Raw genomic sequence first — 21,527 nt, 5'->3', positions numbered from 1 at the left:
GCAGCACTTAGACTTATATACTGCTTTACAGCCTTCTCTAAGCAGTTTACAGAGTCAGCATATTTTCCCCAACAATCTGGGTCCTCATTTTACTGACCTTGGAAGGATGAAAGGCTGATTCAACCTTGAGCCGGCCAGGATGGAACTCCTGGCAGTGGGCAGAGTGAGCCTGCAATACTGCATCCTAAACACTGCGCCACCACAGCTCTTAATAATGGTAATCCTAACCCATTATTCAATCTTCCAAATTCTATTTAGCTTGATGCTGATATTATGAGGCAGGGAGAAAGCAGTGTATTTCCCTTCCAGTTCTTTACAAAAAATTTTTTCCAGCTGTGAGAAAAAGGTGTGTTTGTTAGCCTCTTCTTTTCTGCATTGTTGCCAATAAAACATTTCCTTCAACAGAGCATTAAATGGACCTAGTGGCACAAGGATATTGGAAAACTGGGCCTAATGAATTGATGGAGGAGGGGGCACAGGACCAGAGTCATTCCTGATAGTTCTTTGAAGGCTCATTCTATGCAGTTTCTGGATCTCTTGAAAAGCTATGTACAAATGCTAGAAATTTCCATTATTTGCTAAATTGATCAGACTTATCATTTAAGAATGCTGTAATTTTGCATCAAAAATTGTGCTTCTGGTCAGAATCTGATTGGGGGGGGAATCAACTTGGTCTTGATTCATTAAAGACAATCTTTGTAGGGTGTGTACATATGACTAGTTGGTTATCCTCAGTTTTGAACAATGTTGTGCTTCTACCCTTTGTGTGTAGTGCGCATGAAAATGAATTGCCACAGTTACCTCTTACTACAATGACTTCATTTTACACATTCAAATACCAATATAGAATTTATTTACAAATGCCTTTTCATTTCCTTTTAATAATAAAAATCCATAGCATTTTAATATGTCCTTGCACTCATTGCCATTTTTTTTGGTCTTTGTATATACACAGAATGGTTCTTCCTAGCATCTTTACTCAATAGCTTACTAAGTTGTAACACTTTTTTGAGTGCACAAATATCATGCCAATATTGCAGCTGAATTCCACAATGCAAAAAGCAGAGTTATCAACATATATATAATTATACAAGCAACTGGCAGACAGCTATAAAGTGGAATTGTAGCATTTTATGTACAAAAAAATATGCAGCTTTTTATGCATATCTGTCGGTACTTTAAAAAAAGAACAGTGTATAAAAATAAATATTCTATGCACAAACATACACACAGACACACAGGCCAGTCCATGGTTAGAATATTCACTGCAAAAGAAAAACATATAAAACTATATTAGTGTCACCCATCCTGTTGGAAGTGTATACGATTAAGGGGTCATTGACCCATACGGTACAATCCTGTTAATTTTTGATATTTCTGAATAGCATTTCAATATACATAATTAGATTCATGGAAATATCTCTAAATGTTTAAAAAATGTTGGTGTGATATTAAATTATACACCCAAACTCTGGAATCCGTCTGCGAGGAATCACTTCTTTTTAAAAAAAAGAAACACTAAATGGCCATTTTGGTGAGTTAAATGTAAAGGTTCCCCTGCACACATGTGCTAGTCGTTCCCAACTCTAGGTGGCGGTGCTCATCTCCGTTTCAAAGCCGAAGAACCAGCGCTGTCCAAAGACACCGTGGTCACTGGCATGACTAAACACCGAAGGTGCACAGAACATTGTTACCTTCCCACCAAAGATGGTTCCTATTTTTCTACTTGCATTTTTACATGCTTTCAAACTGCTAGGTTGGCAGAAGCTGGGACAAGTAACGGGAGCTCACTCCATTACATGGCGCCAGGGATTCAAACTGCCGAACTGCCAGCCATTGCTGATCGACAAGCTTAGCCTCTTAGCCACTGAGCCACCATGTCCCTCTTTTGTGGGTTAGAGACACACAAATTTTCTCTTCTGAATTCTGAACTGCTACCAGCCTTAGAAGAGAAATCCTCCACTAACGAATTTTCTTTGAAAGGTTTAGTAGCATCTCAAGTGAAAACATTTTTTTATCATTTTGCCCTAATCAACATGTAATATCTAATGTAACAGTCATATACCTATTGTATTAAATAGAAAGGTAATATGTTACCATACAACTTTCATACTTTATAATTTGTTATTATATTCACAACATGCAATAAAACCATTATCATAACATGCCACACTTTGAGGATTTTTTTACCTTATTCCAGCATCCTTGAATTGGCAACCCATCTTCCCCCTAACAAGAGAGAATTACATAATCAGGACACACAAGAAGAGGAAGAGACTGAAACAGGGGAAATTTTATAAACGTACAATCTGTGCAAGATGTAAAACAATGGACTAAGTTAACCTAATGAAATACGTCTTACTTAGAGAGTGCATGCCAAAGTGATGCCAAGTTCTATATTGCAAAATATACATGACCAAACTCCCCATCAGGGGAGATCAGGGGCGTCAAACTTGATTTAATTGAGGGCCGCATCATGGTTGTGTTTGACACTGAGAGGGCTGTGTGGCCGTGGCCAGGATGGGTATGGCCAGCTCGACGTCACTCGTGTTGGGGACACCTATGGTGGCCCAAGCACTCTGCCAGTGAAAATGGAACTCAGGAGGGCCATGTGCAGCACTCCGGGGCTCCATTTTTTGCTGGCAGAGACATTGCAGGCTGCTCCATCGTTGTTTCCAGGGTAGCCCCTTGGGCCAGATCTAAGATCTAGCATGCCAGATGTGGCCCGCGGGTCTTGAGTTTCCCACCACTGATCTAGTTGACTTTAAGCCTTTCACTATTATCTATTGGTACGTGAAATCTAGGTCCATCAAAATCAGAAAGGCTTCCCATTATTTGCGACCTTATCTGGACCGGGAGGCCCTTCGGATAGTCACTCACGCCCTCGTCACCTCAAGACTGGATTACTGTAACGCGCTCTAGATGGGGCTGCCCTTGAAGAGTATTCAAAGACTTCAGCTAGTCCAGAATGCAGCCGCGCGAGCGATTGTGGGTGCACCTAGGTACACCCACGTTACACCTATCCTCCGCGAGCTGCACTGGCTTCCCATTGGTCTCCGGACATGCTTCAAGGTGCTAGTCGTTACTTTTAAAGCCCTACATGGTATCGGACCTGATTACCTGAGAGACCGCCTCCTGCCAGTCAACTCCCAAAGGCCTATTAGATCCCACAGACTAGACCTCCTCCGGATTCCATCTGCCGGCCAATGTCGGCTGGTGACCCTCCCCCGGGGGAGGGCCTTCTCTGTAGCTGCTCCGGCCCTATGGAACAATCTCCCCATTGAGATCTGGACCCTTACTACCTTTCCGGCCTTCCGCAAAGCAACTAAGACCTGGCTGTTCCGGCAGGCCTGGGGCTGTTGAATTATCCAGCCCCATCCTATGTTATGACTGTTGCTGAATTTTTAATTGTTGTTTTTATTTTTGTACCCCCCTTCCCTTTTTATTGTTAGCCGCCCTGAGTCTTCCGGGAGTAGGGCGGCATACAAGCTAAATAAAACTCAAACTCAAACTTAAGACTGCTTAAGTCTTAAGCCTCCCCATGTCAGCCACCCCATGGTCACCTAATCAAAATGTAGATGTTTGGCAACTGGTTCCTATTTATGGCAGTTGTAGTGGCTCCAGGTCACGTGGTCAACAAGGAAGCCAGATTCACTTAACAATTGTGCTACTGTCTTAACAACTGCAGGTGAGTCACTCAACAACGGTGTGGAAAAGGGTTATAACATGGGGCAAAACTCACTTAACAACCGTCTCGCTTAGCAAAAGAAATGATGTCCTCCATTGTGGTCTTAAGTCGAGGACTACCTGTATAACTCAATGCAGAGGGAAAATGCAGCTCAGTGACTCCCGAAAGAGTAATGGGTATGTGGATAAGACCAACACAGCCTTCATATTGTATGGCTTGATCTGTTTAGATGCCCTTCTCAAATAAAAAAGATTCTTTTGTTGAGGAGAGCTGCAAAAACCCTCAAATTTCCATTCTCCTTTAAAAACCTTGACTATGAATATGTGTTGTACTAAGAGTTTCCACTCAGGGGAACTAGTCTGTCCACTTGCTCCATATACTTACAGGATTTCCAGGAAAAAGCTGTTCTGCGTCAGTTTCAAATAAATTGTGGTTGAGTCTGAGATGAATTGACTCCAATCCCAAACACTGCTGATATATTGGGATCACAGAGGACCAGAGCTGGTGCAAAATCCTTGCATGGAAGCACCCTAAGTAACCATTTTGGCTTTGACATTATCGGGTGCTTTCTAAACCAAACACCGTTTCCTAATATTTACAGCTGTAAAATTCAAGAGCTAAGGTTCTATTAAGGAAGTGGAGGCAGATTCCATTGGTACAATGATCCCATTGATGGGAAAGAATTATGTAGTGCATGGCACATAAACCCCAAAGTTAGAGAGAGTGTGGCAGGGGTTACAATTCAGGGATCAACAGCAGGAGATGGTCACAAAAGTATATTTCTTTGCAAAGGCTGGGAATGGAAACACACACTAGTAAAAAGGAAAAATTAAGGTATCTCAAGTTGAAATAGCATAATCACTAAATTTGCACAAAATGCAAGGCAAATGTTAAGTAGCTGCCATGCTTGAGTCAGAAAGCATATTAATTTAAGAATGTAAAGAAGAAAAAACGGTGTCATCCTTAAAGTGTTATTTTATTTTACAAAATATATTCCTGGATCTACACGAAGGATGGATATGTATGTCTTTTACAAAATAACACCAATAAATGAAGATTATCCTATCACAGAATTTGGCAACAAAGTGATTGGAACTAGTCCTATCAGACTGCCCTATTTTAATTTTCATTGAAATTAGATGTGCTGAACATTTTTTGAGACGAACTGGTAGTTGTTTGCTGGCCAGGGTTGCCAGAACCGGGAGCGACCCAGGCCTGCCACGCCTCCGAACCAGTTCCCGGATTGGCACGGCATGGTTTGTTTTTCATTTTTTAATGTTTTACACATGCACAGACCTATTTATGGGCAACTGCGCACACATGTGGAGCGCAAAAGTGCATGCGCATTGAACCGGCAGTAATGCCAGCAGCAACCCACCCCTGTTCCATATGTTATTCAAAGGCTTATCCTATGCATATCCTATGCAATGAATTATAGAATTAATTTGTGTATTTTAAAAACTTACATGGATGATTAGGGGTTTAAATTTGTCCTTTTTGAAATTAAGGAAAGGTGGAATTATCCAATACTGTATTTTTTTTACCAAAACAACGCTCAAAATAAGACAGGAAAAGTAACTTGGAATTCTTTCTATAACAATTTCTATTGTTGCGTGTTTCTGTCACTTCAATGATAGAAGGATGAGAGATGATAGATAAAAAGGGGGGAATATTTCCTTAAAATAACAGTGAAATAAATTAAAATGGGAGGGTTAATGTTATATGTATGTATGTATGTATGTATGTATGTATGTATGTATGTATGTATGTATAGTGAATTAATAATAAGAAGGGGACCTAGGCTTTTAATTATGACAATTTTGAATATGTTTGAATAAAATGGTGGTGGCTTTAAAAATAGCATCTAGAAATATTGAATAAGCAAAAGATTGAAGAGTATAACGTAATATAAATATGTGTATTATTTGTATAACCATACACAATTGTTAAAATGTAACAAATATGGCATCAACATTTTATCTGTAGTAAAAGGAATGATACATAGAATTTGATTGGCATGAAAACAACACTGAATTATTGAACAAGATAATAATGAAAGATTATAATTAAACAAAACATGTGTATTATTACTATTATTAGAATTATATAACTTGTCAAATATAACTAAGATGAACATTGTTTTATTTGTTTTAAAATGGGATTGGAAAGGGGATTTTTAAAAATAAAGCAGTGGCATAATTAAAAATGAGAAAGGGAAACAATGGAAGATTATAATCCAATATAAATCAGTGTATTACCATTAGAATTATATAAGCTTGTTAAACATAACAAATATTATTATTGATATTCTATCTGTAGTAAAAGGAGTGATATCAAGAATATGGAGACTGGCAAATATGTATGTATGTATGTATGTATGTATGTATGTATGTATGTATGTATGTATGTATGTATGTATATATATGTTTAAAGTCACAACCCCTGGTATGCCCAAATATGGGAGGAAGTTCACTGCTTCCATTCTCTGTCCATCGGCTCGTCATAAGAGACCATCGAGACAGAAACTCAATATTTTTACTGTTGCCTTTGTTACATTTGTGTTGTATTTGTGCTGATAAATAAATAAAGGGAGACTAGCATAGATCTATTTCAAGCTATTTAGCTCTCATCAGCTAGCCATAATCCCAGTAAGGGTATGGCTAGCTGATGAGAGCTAAATAGCTTGAAATAGATCTATACTAGTCTCCCTTTATTTATTTACCAGCACAAATACAACAATATATATATATATATATATATATATATATATATATATATATATATATATATATATATATATATATATATATATATATATATATATATATATATATATATATATATATATATAATAATTCAACAAAATATATGGATTACTACTAAAAGTCTATAAGATTGTTAATTGTGTTGAATATGAAGGGTATTGTTTTATATGTACTAAAATGTAACTCTGGTTCCACACTGTTCACATGACAATGTGTTTGTAGAAAAATAAAAAACCTTAAAAAAAGGAATCTTCTCATTTTTATGAAAACAAATTAAACTAAATGATTTCCCTGTGTTCACTCCCCCCAAATAAATAGTAGAAACGACTGTCGAGATCTTATATCCAAATGAATCAAACTGCTCCAAAATAATATAGAAAGAGTTAGTGCAGAAAGGGTTGAGAGTCCTATCAGAACACCTGGCGATTATTTCAAAGCTAAACACAAGTGACATTTTCTATGTTTCATTATATTTTGTTTATGACTATTTTATCTGAGTGTTGTCCTAGATTTTACTTGTACGAATGAAAGACAGCACACATTTTTAAAAAATAATTTGATATTATAGCAATAGCACTTAAGACTTCACAATGCTTTAAATAGCGCTTAAGACTTCACAGTGCTTTAAAGCCCACTCTAACCGGTTTACGGAGTCAGCATCTTGTCCCCAACAATCTCATTTTACCGACCTCGGAAGGATGGAAGGCTGAGTCAACCTTGAGCCTGGTGGGATTTGAACTGCCAAATTGCAGTCAGCCGGCAGTCAGCAGAAGTAGTTTGCAGTAACTGCACTCCAACCACTGCACCACCAAAGCTCATATTATCACTTCTGAGAGGAGATTCTTGACTGGGAAAAAAAAAAAAGACTGCTCCCATAAATAAGAGCAAGAACAAATGATATAAATGATCAAATTTGTGGATTTTGGCTGGTGGGTTTTCAAAGAGCCTTCTTCCCTCCAGGTGTTTTGGGTGCAGACAAAAGTTTTAGATGAGTAAACAAGAAATGTTATGATAGTAAGTTTGAGGAAGAAGTAAAGCAAGTATGAAGCTTTTTTAAATCCAGGATTGACTCTTGTAGGGCAAGGAAAATGGTAGTAGCAACTAGGTCATTTTCGAAGCAGTCATGCACGATGCTTTGGGTGCTTCTGGCCCAGAGGTGGTATTCAGCCCGTTCTCTCCGGTTCGGGCGAACTGGTAGCGGAGGCTGTGGGAGCACTGTGCATGCGCAGAAGGTGGCATGTATGTGCAGACGAGAGCGTGCTCAAATTTGTGAACCAGTATGGAAGGTAAGTAAATCCCACCTCTGTTCTGGCCCCATGTTTGCTATGTAATTATACTCCATCCATAATGGAAGATTCTGACACTTGTCATCTTCCATTCAAATCTCTGTCTGGTTTCCTATAAATCCCCCCCCCCTTCCATCTTTTACCTCAGTTTTAAAAAAGGCCTGTTGAAGGGGTAGAGAATTGAAATATCTGCCTAGAAGCACCCTGAGCATCTATGATCTGGAAAGCAGCTAGAAAGGGAAGGAAAGGGACTTGCAGGAGCAGGGGAACCAACACAATCTAGAACATGCCGGAAAGGGAAGGTAACACCATACCAATGGGCAAGGGGCATCCAGCCCGTCCAGCCCTGGTAACCCCGGCTCACCCTTCTCGCCTTTAAAACCTCGGAGTCCCTGTTCATGAAATCAACCGCTAGAATTACTTTAGTCAGTGTAGATGATTTTCTGGGTGGAGAAACTCTGCAAACAATTATGTATTCAATGCACTCAGCTTACAGCCTTACAGGATATCTGGATATCATGGTGGGAAAAAAAGACAAGCCATTTTTTGTTTTGTTTTCTGGAATAACCAGACAGTAGGGCTTAATTGTAAAGAATTGGGAAATATGCTTTCCTTCTGGATACCGAAGGTTAAAGAATCAATGGTAAAAGTTTCTACAAAGTGGTCCACGTTTGAAATTAATCCCCATAAGCTTTAAACAGGAGTGCGGGAGGAATGGTGTTTAAAAAAAGACCATTAATAAAATAGTTTTGTATCAAGTTCTCCTTTTCTTCACACCACAATCATTTTGTGGTCTGCTGGGATCATAAACTGAGTGCATTACATCATTATCAACCAGACATTAATTACATCATTTATGAACCAATCATGGGAAAAAAGAAGGCATTTTTTTTGGATTGTGATTTAGGCAAGTTCACCCAATAACTTACAACCTCAAGTGGGGACTTGAACATATTGCAGATCCAATTGCAGTCCACAACTTTCATATTGTGTCCTGACACCACAGTGCAACACAATTTACCTAGTATAGCTAAGCCACTCAAACTTCAATTTGCAGATGAATTGGCCTTAATGTTTAAAGAAGCCAGTGAAGAAAACTTAAGTTTTTCTACTTTTTTTTGGCATCTAGGTGCTTCGAAAAATTCATTTATATTTCTTTCCATACCCAACTTTACAGATGAATAAAGTCAATCTTGTAACGCAAGCAATTAAAAGTAAAGGTTCCCCTTGCACATATGTGCTAACTGTTCCTGACTCTAGGGGGCGGTGCTCATCTCCATTTCAAAGCCGAAGAGCTAGCGCTGTCCGAAGACATCTCTGTGGTCCCATGGCTGGCACGAAAGGTGGTTCAAAATAGGAAACTAGGAATTGCATTTTTTATGTGCTTTCGAACTGCTAAGTTGGCAGAAGCTGGGAAGAGTAATGGGAGCTCACTTAGGTACGCGGCATTTGAACTGCTGAACTGCTGACCTTTTGATCGACAAGCTCAGCGTCTTAGCCACTGAGCCACCGCATCCCCATGCAAGTAATTACTAGTGCCCAAAGATGCTTTTACAAAAGGCAACTGGATTTTCTTAGTTTTTTCCCCCCTTGAAAGCATTTCACTTCTCATGAAGTGAAATGTTTTCAAGGAAAAACCCAAGAAAGTCCAGTTGACTTGTTGAAAAAGCACCTTTGGGACAACCAGGATACATTGAGAATCTCCATAGACAAATTACTAGTGCCTTTACTCCTTCTTTTTTCCCCTGTGGTTTAGTTTAAAACAATACATTGGATAAAACGAAACATACCAATGGACAGGGTGCGTCTAATCCAGGTGCTCCTTGGTCTCCCTTATCCCCTTTAGGCCCTCTAGAGCCTTTCTTGCCCCTTTCCCCCTGTGAATAATAGTTTATTAAAAATAAAATACATAAACAGACCATCCAATCCACGTTTGAGTTATAGAAACAAAATATAACACGATAAGAGTAATCACGCCAGAGGCTTCATTCTTTAAACTTTTGCAGGAAACAGTTTTTGCACGGGCACTGGGAAATTTTTACTTTTGCGTTGAGATGAATAGCACTTTAAGCCACATTTAAAATTTCAGATTAGAAGAGGGAAAGGGATTTGTTTGTCCCATGTTCACACCTCAGATGGGGAAAGTGAGGCCAAGGTGTTAGAAAGTCATGGCAGGGGAACAATAGATTCCCGTGCTTTTCCAGCATTCGTTCTCTTACACTTGGTGGGAACGCCTGGTCTAAGGAAGTACCCAAGGAGATAATAAATGATTTGAGTTCATGGAAATCATTGGTCTTCTTTTCCCCCTGGGGGTCAGTAATAAGCAAAAAGAAAAGAAAAGAAAAACAACTGTAAGGATATGTTTCTAGATTCTCTTTTCTCCCAGGATAAATATATCTAGCCTGATTCTTTGGAATCCTGAGAATGGGAATGAGAGGGAGTGAGCAGTGATCGCACAATACTACTGTCACTGGACATATCTTCCCACCTGTCAAACACGAACAGATCAGCGGTGGGATTGAAAAATGTTAGCAACCGGTTCTCTGCCCGGTTGCTGGGTGGGCGTGGCCATGATGGGCGTGGCCTACTTGGCCTCCTGCACCATGGCTCCTGGGGCTTTTCCTGAGCCTCCGGGAGGGTGAAAACGGCCTCCCCGGGTTCTGGAGGCCTTCCAGAGGCCTTCCGAAGGCCGGACATGGGCCTGTTTCTGGACTTCTAGAACTTCCGGGACGCCTGTTTTTCACCCTCCCAGAGCCTCCGTATAGGGCAATGAACTTACCTGGCATCCAAAATAGGCCACGTGGAGACTTCTGGGAGGGGAAGAGCTGGGTGGGCAGGGCCAGCCAGTCCTTTCAACTACTGGTTTGGTGAACCAGATGTAAAATTAACATCTGGTTCATCCAAACAGCCTGAACTGGCTGAATGCCACCCCTGGATAATCCCCCCTCAGCAATTTGCCTACCTTGGGACTTCTGCCTTGGGTGGGGGTTGGACTAAAAGACCTCCAAGGTCTCTCCCAGCCCTATGATTCTATATGTGTGTCTCTTCTTTATCCCAGCTTCATTTCAAGTTAAGGATAATGACTGGTGGACATTTTCTCATCAGCTGATTAGTTTCTTGGAGGAAGAGAATCCATCAATCCCTTTCCTTAACATGTCCCACATACTGTAAAGAAAAACACTGCTTTTACCAGCACCTTCTTGACAGGGTCTAGGACAACTTGCTGTAGTCAACTCACCAGGGCCAAATTGCCATGGGCATCTTGCTGTGGCCCACTGGTAGTGGGGCAACGTGGCACAGCCAACTCGCTGAGGGACAACTCACTGCGGACAATTCCAAGCGGGATAACTCAACATGATAAATGTTATCTGTGACTGTTCCTTTGACATTATTTCCATTGACAAAAATGTGAATAATGTTGAAGAAACACTGGAAGATAACATTTCATCACCTTGAGTTGTCCCACCTGGCATTGTCCATGGCTAATTGTCCTTTGGCAAGTTGGCTATGGCAAAATGGCTGTGCCGAGATTGCCACAGATGGTTGGACATGGTGAGATGGCTGTGGCAAGATGGCCGCAGTGAGTGGGCTGCGGTGAATTGTGCCATTCCATTCTTGACATGATGGAGACTGGCAATGGGGACACCAAATACTATGCAGGTATAATTTCCTGCTAACATAATATGAATGGATGGCCCTTTAACTGAGACATTTAAATACCCCACAATCTGATTTGTGTATATTCGGTATGGACTAGGGGTTAAATGCTACCGGTTTGGACCAGTTTACCCAAACCGCTAGCAAAGGTAAATTGATTTCACTCCTTAGTATGGACCAATTATAATTGGACAGATCAATGACTAATATTAGCCCCATTTTTTTTCCAAGAAGAAACATAAAAGGCATTTTTAAAGTCGACTTCCTGAAAAGAATGCAAGCTAATGTTAGCCCTGAACTGTTATTTTAAAAAGCTCAAAATATCAGTTTTTAAACTGATGGGAAGCCAGGGCCTATTGTGATTTTGATTTCACAGGAGAGTTAAGTTAGCAAAGCAATTTAAATCCATGGTGTCCTATTTAACTTCTCGAAGTTGAACCTCAATGGGATAAAAATAGACTGTGGGCCTGATGCCAACTTCCTGTATAAAGCTGAAAAATCACCTTCAATGTCTCTGAGGTCAGTCTATTTTGAACAGAGCCAACATCAAGCCAAGGACCAATATTTAGGAAGAGAATGATATTCCCTTCCTAGACCAATTTAGAATGCCAGTAACATATGCAAGTTTTTGATAGCGTGCTTGTGGATATACAATGTAAGTGGGACTGCCGGGAAGGAAATTTCATTTAGTATTTGGTGTAAGGATTAGATGACAACATAAAATTAGGTTGAAGTAGATTTTCCCACTCTTGTTTTTAATTTTGGAGGGGGTGAAATGAACGGGATTGAAACAATTAGCTGGCAGGAGGGAGAAAAAAAAATGGATGGGAAAGGAGAGGTCACCCAGGATCAAACGCTGGCATGGAGGAAGGATAATCCAGGAAGAAATGCAGAATGGGTTGCGCAGGAAGAGGAAGAAGGACTCAGGAGAAAAGGCAGAAGAGCAGGAAGGGATAAGGGGGACCTGTGGAAGCAAGGAAAAGACACACGCGCAAACACACAAGTAGACAGGAGAAGAAAAAGAACAAATTGAATCAACAAATTCCACTTGAACAGATAGCTTAAGCTTTGATATTTTTTCAGTTGGTTTGCTCCAAGAACATTCTGCTCTCCCTACCACTTATTATGTGGACCATACCCTTTCAACTGTGTGGTGTTAAGAGATTATTGGATCCTTCAGAGGTAATTTTGGCTGGAACTGCAGAAAAGAAATGCCCAGCTTGCAAGCAAGGCAATTTGGGGTAAGAATTAAACCTGCTACTGTGGCCTAGAGGTGGCGCTCTCGCCTCACAATCAGGAGGCTGTGAGTTCGATCTTAGGTAGAGGCAGATATTTCTCTCTCTCTGGGCGCAATGAGAATATATCTGCTGAACAAAACTCCACATTGGCGACAGGAAGGACATCTGGGCAGTAAACACTCTACTACCTCCATTCAATTGCCCAGACTCCTCCCCACAAGGGATTATGGGGTCATTAAAAGAAGATGATGAATTAGAACCTGCTGGTGGATCTCTCTCCCTCCTTTGCTGGTTCTTTCTGGTTGTTTTCCTCCCAGTAGAACTTGAATAAAACCACCATGAAGGAGAGAGCACCAGTGTCTAATTAAGGGACTTGAACTATCTGGATTTTTTTTCCCCACCAGCTTTTCATGCAGCTTTCACAAATACTGAACCAGTCCAGCATGATGAGTGCAGAATTAGACTACTCCTACATTTCCAGGACAATGTCTCTATTTCTGGGAAGCTAGATTGCCTTTTTGTGTGTGAAAAAAAATGGATGTGTACTAAACATTGGGCTTTTTAACATGTAAAAAAGACTAGGGACATGTTTTCAATATTAATTGACTAAGTGACTATTTCTGCATAGTAGATGTTTGGTCTAATAATTCAAACCCTTCTATCTATCCTGTTTCCCTGAAAATAAGACCTCCCTGGATAATAAGCCCAATCGGGCTTTTGAGAGCATGTGCTAAAATAAACCCTCCACGAAAATATTGCAACACAGCAGCAGCCATGAGGTGATCATGCTCACCACCTCCTGCACCTCAAAAATAATAAGACCTCCCTGAAAGTAAGGCCAAGCGCTTATTTCGGTGGTCAAAAGAAAATAAGACCCTGTCTTATTTTCAGGGAAACACAGTAATTAGTTGGTAAACATACCACCCACACAGGCCACAATCTGGATTTCTGATCCTAGTAAATGTCCTTGCATTTTTCCCTCCTTGCATTATGAGCCATAGCTAAAGCAAGTCTAATTTCTCCCAGTAGCTTAGTCCAATTAAACATATTCTTTCTTTCCAGATTCATCATCCAGCTGGACGGCGGTTTATCTGATTCAACCCAAAGTCTCATTAGTCAACCAATTTGCTGGAACAAAACCCAAACTATAATTAACAAAGACTGGATGTTGTGTTTTCAAATTCTATACAAATTAAAAACCAACTAAAAAAACACCAGGGTGTTGCTAGGTTACTTAGCACAGAGCCATTCTGATATTACAGGCTGTATTTATATCTAGAAGAAATTACGGAACATAACTAGAAGTAGAATGATTAATACGTGATGTCAATGGGATCAAAGTGAACCAAGGCAGGTTATATGTCTAATTAGCCAACAAATGTTTATTGCAAGTTAATTTTAAGTTTAACAAAGGCATTCATGATACTTATTCCAAACTTTTTATTTGCTTTAACCAAACAGTATTGTTGTCAAAAATCACAAAAACCTACGCAGCTTATTAGAATGTTATCTATTCTATGCCATAAAAATTAATCATTCTACCATTTTTAAAGACCATAGTATATAAACAAGCTTAATTGAAGACTTACCCGATTTCCTTTTTCACCTGGTGGTCCTTGGAAGCCCTACAATATATTTTTACAAATATTTTATGTTCAAGATATGCAGAATTAGACTCATAGTCCATTTGCCTCAAACCTGTAATTGTTGTGGAGATCCAGAAAATGTACCCTCTAATAATCTATATTTTCCCAGATATTCTGCCCTAGAACTCCAAAAAGGATCCTTCCCTAATTTTGATTTCTCACCTTGTGGGTTTATCTCAGTGGTGCGTTCCGTATCCTGTTGCAACCAGGATGGTGCAACAGGGCCCAGAGTCCACCACATGAACGTGCACAGCACATGCGCAGTGTGCACATGCTTACTTACCACCTGTGATGCCTCCACATTGTTCAAGCTGCTCGACGAAGCATTACGCAGGCGCCGTATGCTCCGTGCGTGTGCGCAGAATCCCCGAAGAGCACAAATACTGGTAAGGAGCACGGGCGGGCGGGTGGGCCTTCTGGAGCACCATACCGGAATGGTACCTGGTGCTCCCAGCAGGCACCAGTATGCCAAAACTAGGGCGTACAGGTCGTAACCCACCACTGATTTATCTGCATGAACATTTTTCCCACTTCTGAATTTAAATAAAAGCAGATTGGCAAGGAAATGTTTATTTTTGAGTCTTACCATTTCTTAGCAAATAAAGCAGAACATTGTTACTGTTTGTAGGGAAAGCATTTAAAGCTTCTAGTATAGTGATCTTCAACCTTGGCAACTTTAAGCTGTGTGGATTTCAACTCCCAGAATTCCCCAGCCAGCATCCTGCTCTACAGTGGTGGAATGGGTGTGGCTTGGTGGGCATGGCATGCATTGGTGTGTGTCAGGGGTGGGTTCCGGCAGGCGCTACTGCCAGTTTGCTCATGTGCATGCTGCGTGCACTTGATGCAAGCCAGGCACGCATGTGAAGTGCAAAAAAAAAAATGTTCTGCACATATGCAGAAGCGAAAAACAAGATGAGAACCAGTTCAGGGGTGTGGCAAGCCTGGGTCGCTGCCAATTCCAGTGACCCAGGCCACCAAACCACTACAGGTTCAACTGAACTGGTAGGAACCCACCACTGGTGTGCGTGGCTTAGTGGCAGGGGAAGGATATTGTAAAATCTCTATTCAAATCTCTCTCCAAGGGAAGGATACTGCAAAATCTCCATTCGCTCCTCACTCCAGGGGAAGGATACTATAAAATCTCGTTCCCTCCTCACTCCAAGGAAAGGATACTGTAAATCTCATTCCCTCCCCGCTCCAGGGGAAGGATACTGCAAAATACCCATTCCCTCCCCACTCCAGGGGATATTGCAAAATCCCCATTCCTCCCCCATTCCAGGGGAAGAATAGTGTAAAATCTCATTCCCTCCCCACTCCAGGGGAAGGATACTGCAAAATCCCTATTCCCTCCTGATCAGCTGGGACTTGGGAATAGATGGGGCGGGGCCAGTCAGAGGTGATATTTACTGGTTCTCTGAACTACTCAAAATTTCCATTATGGTTCTCCATAATTGGGCAGAACCTGCTGAATACCACCTCTGCTGCTCTAGCATGTTCAAAAAGACATCCCAATAGGAGGCAATTGACACAAAATGAAAAATCCTGTGAGAGAAATATTGGCTCTATACTTACGGGAAGGCCTGCTGATCCTATCGGTCCTGTAGAACCAGAATCTCCCTTATTTCCCTGAAAGAGAATTAGGAAGACCGAAATAGTTGTGAGTACTAGACAGAGAGTACTGTTATCTCATCATCAGCGAGGGTTCAACTATTCATAAATTAATTTTTAATAACTGTGAGTTGTACTAACTGGAGCCAGGTGAAAAACAGCAGCTTGGAAACTGGGACAATTATAGGAGTTTTGACTATAAATACCAGAGTCTTTGTGGTTCTGGAAAGTCATAGAGGGCTGAATGGGGGTGGGGGGGACACAACAGATTTCGACTGAACCATGGCAAGCCAAATGGCGTTGGGTACACAGAGCCCCAAGATCCATGACATTGACTTTTTTAGTTCTGGATGGGGTGGTACTACCCCTGATGGATTCGGTCCAGAGGTGGCTTCCTACCGGTTCAGACTGGTTCAGTTGAGTAGGTAGTAACTTGGCCGGACAGGCCCCCAAACCTGTTCTATCAGCGGTGTCAATTTTTAACTTCTGTGCATGCTCAGATAGCATGCATCAAGCATGCACCAAGTCCGTCCCCCCTGAGCACACCGTCAGTAACAGAAACCGGAACCCACCCCGATTCTGTCCACAATTTGAGAGTTCTCTTGGACTTGAAGCTCCTGCTGAAAGAGCAGGTGGCAGTTGTGGCTAGGAGAACCTTTACACAGCTTCAAAGTGTGCACCAGTTGTGCCTTCTCCTGTGTCAGGAGTCCCTGCATTCAATCATTCAAGCCCTTGTCATCTCGCACTAGGACTATTGCAACACACTTTACATGGGAATACCCTTGAAGAGCATTTGGAAGCTACAGCTGGTGCCGAGTAGAGCGGCATGGGTAGTTCTTGGGCCCCCAAGGTTGGTTCATGTAATACCATTGCTTTGCGAGATGCCCTGGCTGTCAGTTTGCTTCCGGGTGCAATTCCGGGTGCATGGAGAAACATGTTTTTAGTCAGGAAGCTGACTCACTCTTAATAGCCTCTCACCTTTGTCAATGGGGCATTTAAAGGCCTGAGCCAGTCTATTCTACATAAGAAAGATCTGCCCCCTTCAGTTCCAGGATGATGGGATTAAGGCATGATAGTATTAGACCTTTACCCATCTCACCACAGGGCACCTGGGAAGAAGCAATACTCAACCAAACGTGGACTTACAGCCTACAGAGTTGCCCCTGCATGGCCCCATGGGAGTCTGACAACCAATCAGAATATAAGCTCAGGTTAAAGCCCAGAGAGGGCATACAATCATGAACTTTCAGCATCTCAGTCTCTTTTTCTTTTTCACCCAACATCTGGAAGCATGTGACCTCCCCTTTTCTGTTCAGGAATTCAAGGCAGGTGATCCTGTCCACCATTAAATGATCTTTCCAAGCAGCCTCCATGTTTCCAGTGTCTTTCCCCCCAATTGGAACTGAACCCCGAAGGACATTTCTTCCAACAGTGTCATGGGTCCAGATTACCCAAATCTTTTCCAACCTTTCTGACTTAGAGGACTGGGGGAGGGGGGAGAGGGGATGATTCTGTGTAAGCGGTGGACAAGTGTGCATGCAACTCCATTTGTGTGAGTGTTTCTCCTACAGGGCTATCATGTTGATTTTCGGTTCTGCGCATGCACAGAATAATTGTAATTGCACAAATCTACTTTCCCCCCCCTTTTTTAACATTTTGAGCATGCACAGACCTATTTTTGTTCAAATGTGCACACGCTTAGAACCCGTGCCTCGGTATCATTAACATGTGTGTAATATCTCTGATCACAGCTGTCCTCTAAAGGATTAAACTCCATCCCAAATTATTCACACATGATAAATCTGTTTAAGATAGAACACTCCAGGTAGCATAGACTAAAAAAACTATTTCTTGAGCACTTCTGTCCTCATCTGGATTAAGTTGCAATTTATTAATTCCTTCTCTGAATATTGACTCCATACATTGCCTCAGAACATACCCAGCTACGTAGCAAAAAGGAAGCACAACAGTGAATATCAGTTGCTGATTGATGAGTTCAAAACCCCTGCTTACTAATGTCTTTACTTTCTTATTTCTGTTTTCATTCGATCCAGTGGTGGGATTCACTTCGGTTTACCACCAGTTCACAACTGTGAGAGCGCACATGTGCACACTCGTATCACATGTTGCTCACACACATGTTGCTCACACACATGGCATGCACACATGTGCACAGCATCGAAAATGAGGCTACACAGGACAATTTGGAGCCAGGGCGGGTTCACCTGCAGTTTGCTGCTACTGGTTCAGGCAAACCGGTCCGAACTGGCTGAATACCAGCTCTGAATACCGGCTATCCATCTTGCCAACTACGATGGGCTTGGAGACAACATCTTTCAATCCTTATTCAATAAAAGGGATTGGGATTTCTAAGGATTTGGCCCCCAAATTCAAGATGACCACGTGTTTTTATGTGTGGCATGAATAAAAATGAAGGGAGCTCCGATCAGATCACCATGAAAGCTATCTTGATTTATTAGGTTTTTAAAAAAAATCATAACCTGCAGTTATCTCTGAAATGATAACAGAGAATAGTAAATTAACATTCCCATTATTAGTCAATTCTGGTGATTGTAAGGATTATGCAGGATCATTATTTTAAGCATGGCATTAGTGTCCTTTTTATTTATTTTATTTTGCTATTTGTTTACAAAATATTTCTCACCCTCTCTCCTTTCGGTCCTGCTGGTCCTGGGACACCTGCTGGTCCTGGAGTACCCTGAATTTTTTGGGTAAAAATAAATACATGAAGCCCATTATTCAAACATATTTCAAGCAGGACAAGATGATGATTCCTCAACAGAAGAAGAACTAAGAAAACGATGGAAGCTATTCACGTAAAACATGTCAACTTTTGGAGTTGAAGAAGATCTCTCTATATAAAAATGGCTGTGTGTCTGTGTATGTTCCAGTATATCTCTGGAATGCCTTGAGCAATTTCAACCAAACTTGGTACACAGATGACTTACTGTCTGGAGACAAATACTGTGGTGGTAAGACACCCATAGCACCCCTCGGGGTGTGAGTTCTGTTAAGATACAGCCTGTTGTGCCTTTAAATGGCTTCTACTGTACTGCTATAAAATGTCTTCTACTGTACAGTGCAGTAAAGTTGCCATGGTAATGGCCTCACAGTACTCTACAAGAGAGTACCCCTAGTAAGTCAGAAAATCCAACATTAGAAATTACGTTTGGTCTGGACATTACCCCCCCTATAAATAAATACCTGGGCAATGCTGGGTATTAGTTAGTTACCATATTTTTTGGAGTATAAAACACACCTTTTTCCCCCCTAAAAGAGGGCAAAAATTTGGGTGCATCTTATACACTGAATGTAGCCCCCACACCGGCTCCCACCCTTTGGCCTCTGCCTCCCAGCAATCTACCTCTTTGCAGCAAATGGGAAAAATGGGGCTTGCGGAGGCTGTAATAGGCTATAGCAATCCCTGCAGCCTGAAACAGTTGATGATTGAGAGGCTCTTAAACTGAAAGTAAAATTTGCTGTTTGCTGCATGAGGCAAATTGCTGGGAGGCAGAAGCAGATTTTTTTTCCTTGTGCTAATCAGGCTGTTTGCTGCAAGAAGGTAAGTCAATAACTATAAATGCCTATGGAATTTTCAAATTATTAGACTTACTTTTTAAAGACTGCTTTATTATTGTTCCAGACAGCTTAACAAAACGAAGAAGCTTTTTAAAATAAATGCTTGATCTGAAGAGGCCCAGTGCTATTGTATCTTCTTTTAAATAGCAGAAAATAACTATACTTCCAGAAAGCACATCAATTTTAACAGCATCTGTACAAGTATAGTCTGAAATACAATACAACACAATACAATAGCAGAGTTGGAAGGGACCTTGGAGGTCTTCTAGTCCAGCCCCCTGCCTAGGCAGGAAACCCTATACCGTTTCAGACAAATGGCTATCCATCTTCTTAAAGACTTCCAGTGTTGGGGCATTCACAACTTCTGGAGGCAAGCTGTTCCACTGATTAATTGTTCTAACTGTCAGGAAATTTCTCCTCAGTTCTTAGAACTCAGTTCTAAGTTGCTTCTCTCCTTGATTAGTTTCCACCCGTTTCCACCCAAATGTAACACTACAAACAGTGTATAATTGTCTGTACTGTTTGCTGTTTTTTACAAGGAGGCAAATTGCTGGGAGGCAGAAGCAGATTCCCCCCCCCCTGTTTTTCTCCCCAAAAGCTAGGTGCATCTTATACTTCGGAGCGTCTTATACTCTGAAAAATACGGTATATATAAATGTGGGATTCTTGTCTGAGTGATTAGGAGTAAAGGTAGCAAATGACAGTCCTTTAGTTAATGAGATGAAACATTTAATCCTTTCAGCTTCAATTGCCAACAAAGCTGAAATATGTCACCGATGATAGTTTTAAATTTTATGAAAAATTGAGTTGGGTGATAGACAGGGAAATTTTTAACCAATTTTTTTTTCTAAGAAATTCATCTTGCAGATCAATAGATCACCATACTGAAAACATAATGCAATTATATTAACAGAGCCAGCACTACATGGAGGACTCATTCAGGCTCAAGTCTTATATTCACCAGGTGCTAATTATGTACTACTTCACTAGAGCAGGAAAGAGGGAACACCCAATGGGAACACTCTGTTGCTAGCTCACAGGTTGTATTTTTAGTTTTTTTTTTATAGTCAAGCATTATTAAATTTAAATTGGATTTTGGTAGCTTGATCCATCTTCTGGATCAGTTTGCAAAATCAGAATAATTACATTTTCCCTGGTTGTACTACTTCAAGTTGCAGCTGGGAAGAATGATTGTTTAAACCCTTGCCTGGTAAATGAAAGCTTCTTATTAACTACTCTTTGGCTTTTCTGAATTCACTGAGAATATTAAAAAGGTTCCTCTGTTGAAATAAATAATCCTTTATTTAGTAGAATTTTTCTTTTTCCTCTCCCCGTAACACTATTCACAGATGTATAGCACAGCTCCTGGCAAGGAAGAGATGCCTTGAAAGAGTGTTGAGATGCACTGAGTCTAAAAGAAATGTACCTTTAGACTTGCAAGATTGATGTCAGCCTTACTAGATAACCCAGACAGGAAACATGGCAAAAGAGCTTCTTCTACTTTGTTGTAAAAGTACAATAGTAGAACACTGCAAGTCTAAAATGACATTACTCTCCTCACCACCCATCTTCTTTACAGCTGTAGAAACTAGGGAGAATCTCTGCTGAGCATCTTTTTCGGGTCTAGGACAAGATGGCATAGCCAACTTGGTGTGGTCAACTCACTGCAGCCAACTAGCACTGGGACAACTCATCCCGGGGCAACTCACCATGGGACAAAAGTTACGCTACTATCCTGTTTCCCCAAAAATAACACTTCCCCGGATAATAAGCCCAATTGGTCTTTTGAGTGCATGCGCTAAAATAACCCCCCAGAATAAGCCCTCCCCAAAAATATTACAACACAGCAGCAGCCATGAGGTGATCACACTTGCCGCCTCCTGCACCTCAAAAATAATAGGACCTCCCCAAAAATAAGGTGAAGCGCTTATATCAGCAGTCAAAAGAAAATAAGACCCTGTCTTATTTCCGGGGAAACACGGTATCAAAGAAATGATGGAATAGAATCATTCCAGAAATAATAATGCAAAAGGAAGGAC

The 21,527-nt window shown here is 41.0% G+C and overlaps 1 protein-coding gene across 1 annotated transcript in view; it reads right to left on the bottom strand.

The window, feature by feature from the left end:
* Positions 1–565: 565 nt before the first annotated feature.
* Positions 566–21,527, bottom strand: part of COL13A1 (collagen type XIII alpha 1 chain) — a 99,591-nt gene continuing 78,629 nt past the window's right edge. The window contains exons 21-26 of the mRNA XM_087702424.1: positions 18,554–18,607; positions 15,853–15,906; positions 14,224–14,259; positions 9,530–9,616; positions 2,191–2,229; positions 566–1,265 (exon numbers count right to left, since the gene is read on the bottom strand). Of these exons, the coding sequence (XP_087558550.1) occupies positions 1,263–1,265; positions 2,191–2,229; positions 9,530–9,616; positions 14,224–14,259; positions 15,853–15,906; positions 18,554–18,607 (273 nt within the window). The 3' untranslated portion in view covers positions 566–1,262. The remainder of the gene's footprint in view (positions 1,266–2,190; positions 2,230–9,529; positions 9,617–14,223; positions 14,260–15,852; positions 15,907–18,553; positions 18,608–21,527) is intronic.

Source organism: Thamnophis sirtalis, unplaced genomic scaffold, assembly GCF_051295495.1.
Source record: "Thamnophis sirtalis isolate CommonGarterSnake01/CBP01778 unplaced genomic scaffold, rThaSir2_p1.2 scaffold_15, whole genome shotgun sequence".
In the NCBI taxonomy this organism is placed as follows: Eukaryota; Metazoa; Chordata; class Lepidosauria; order Squamata; family Natricidae; genus Thamnophis; species Thamnophis sirtalis.
Note: the sequence above shows the minus strand (reverse complement) of the source record. Positions and strands in the feature narration are given on the sequence as shown.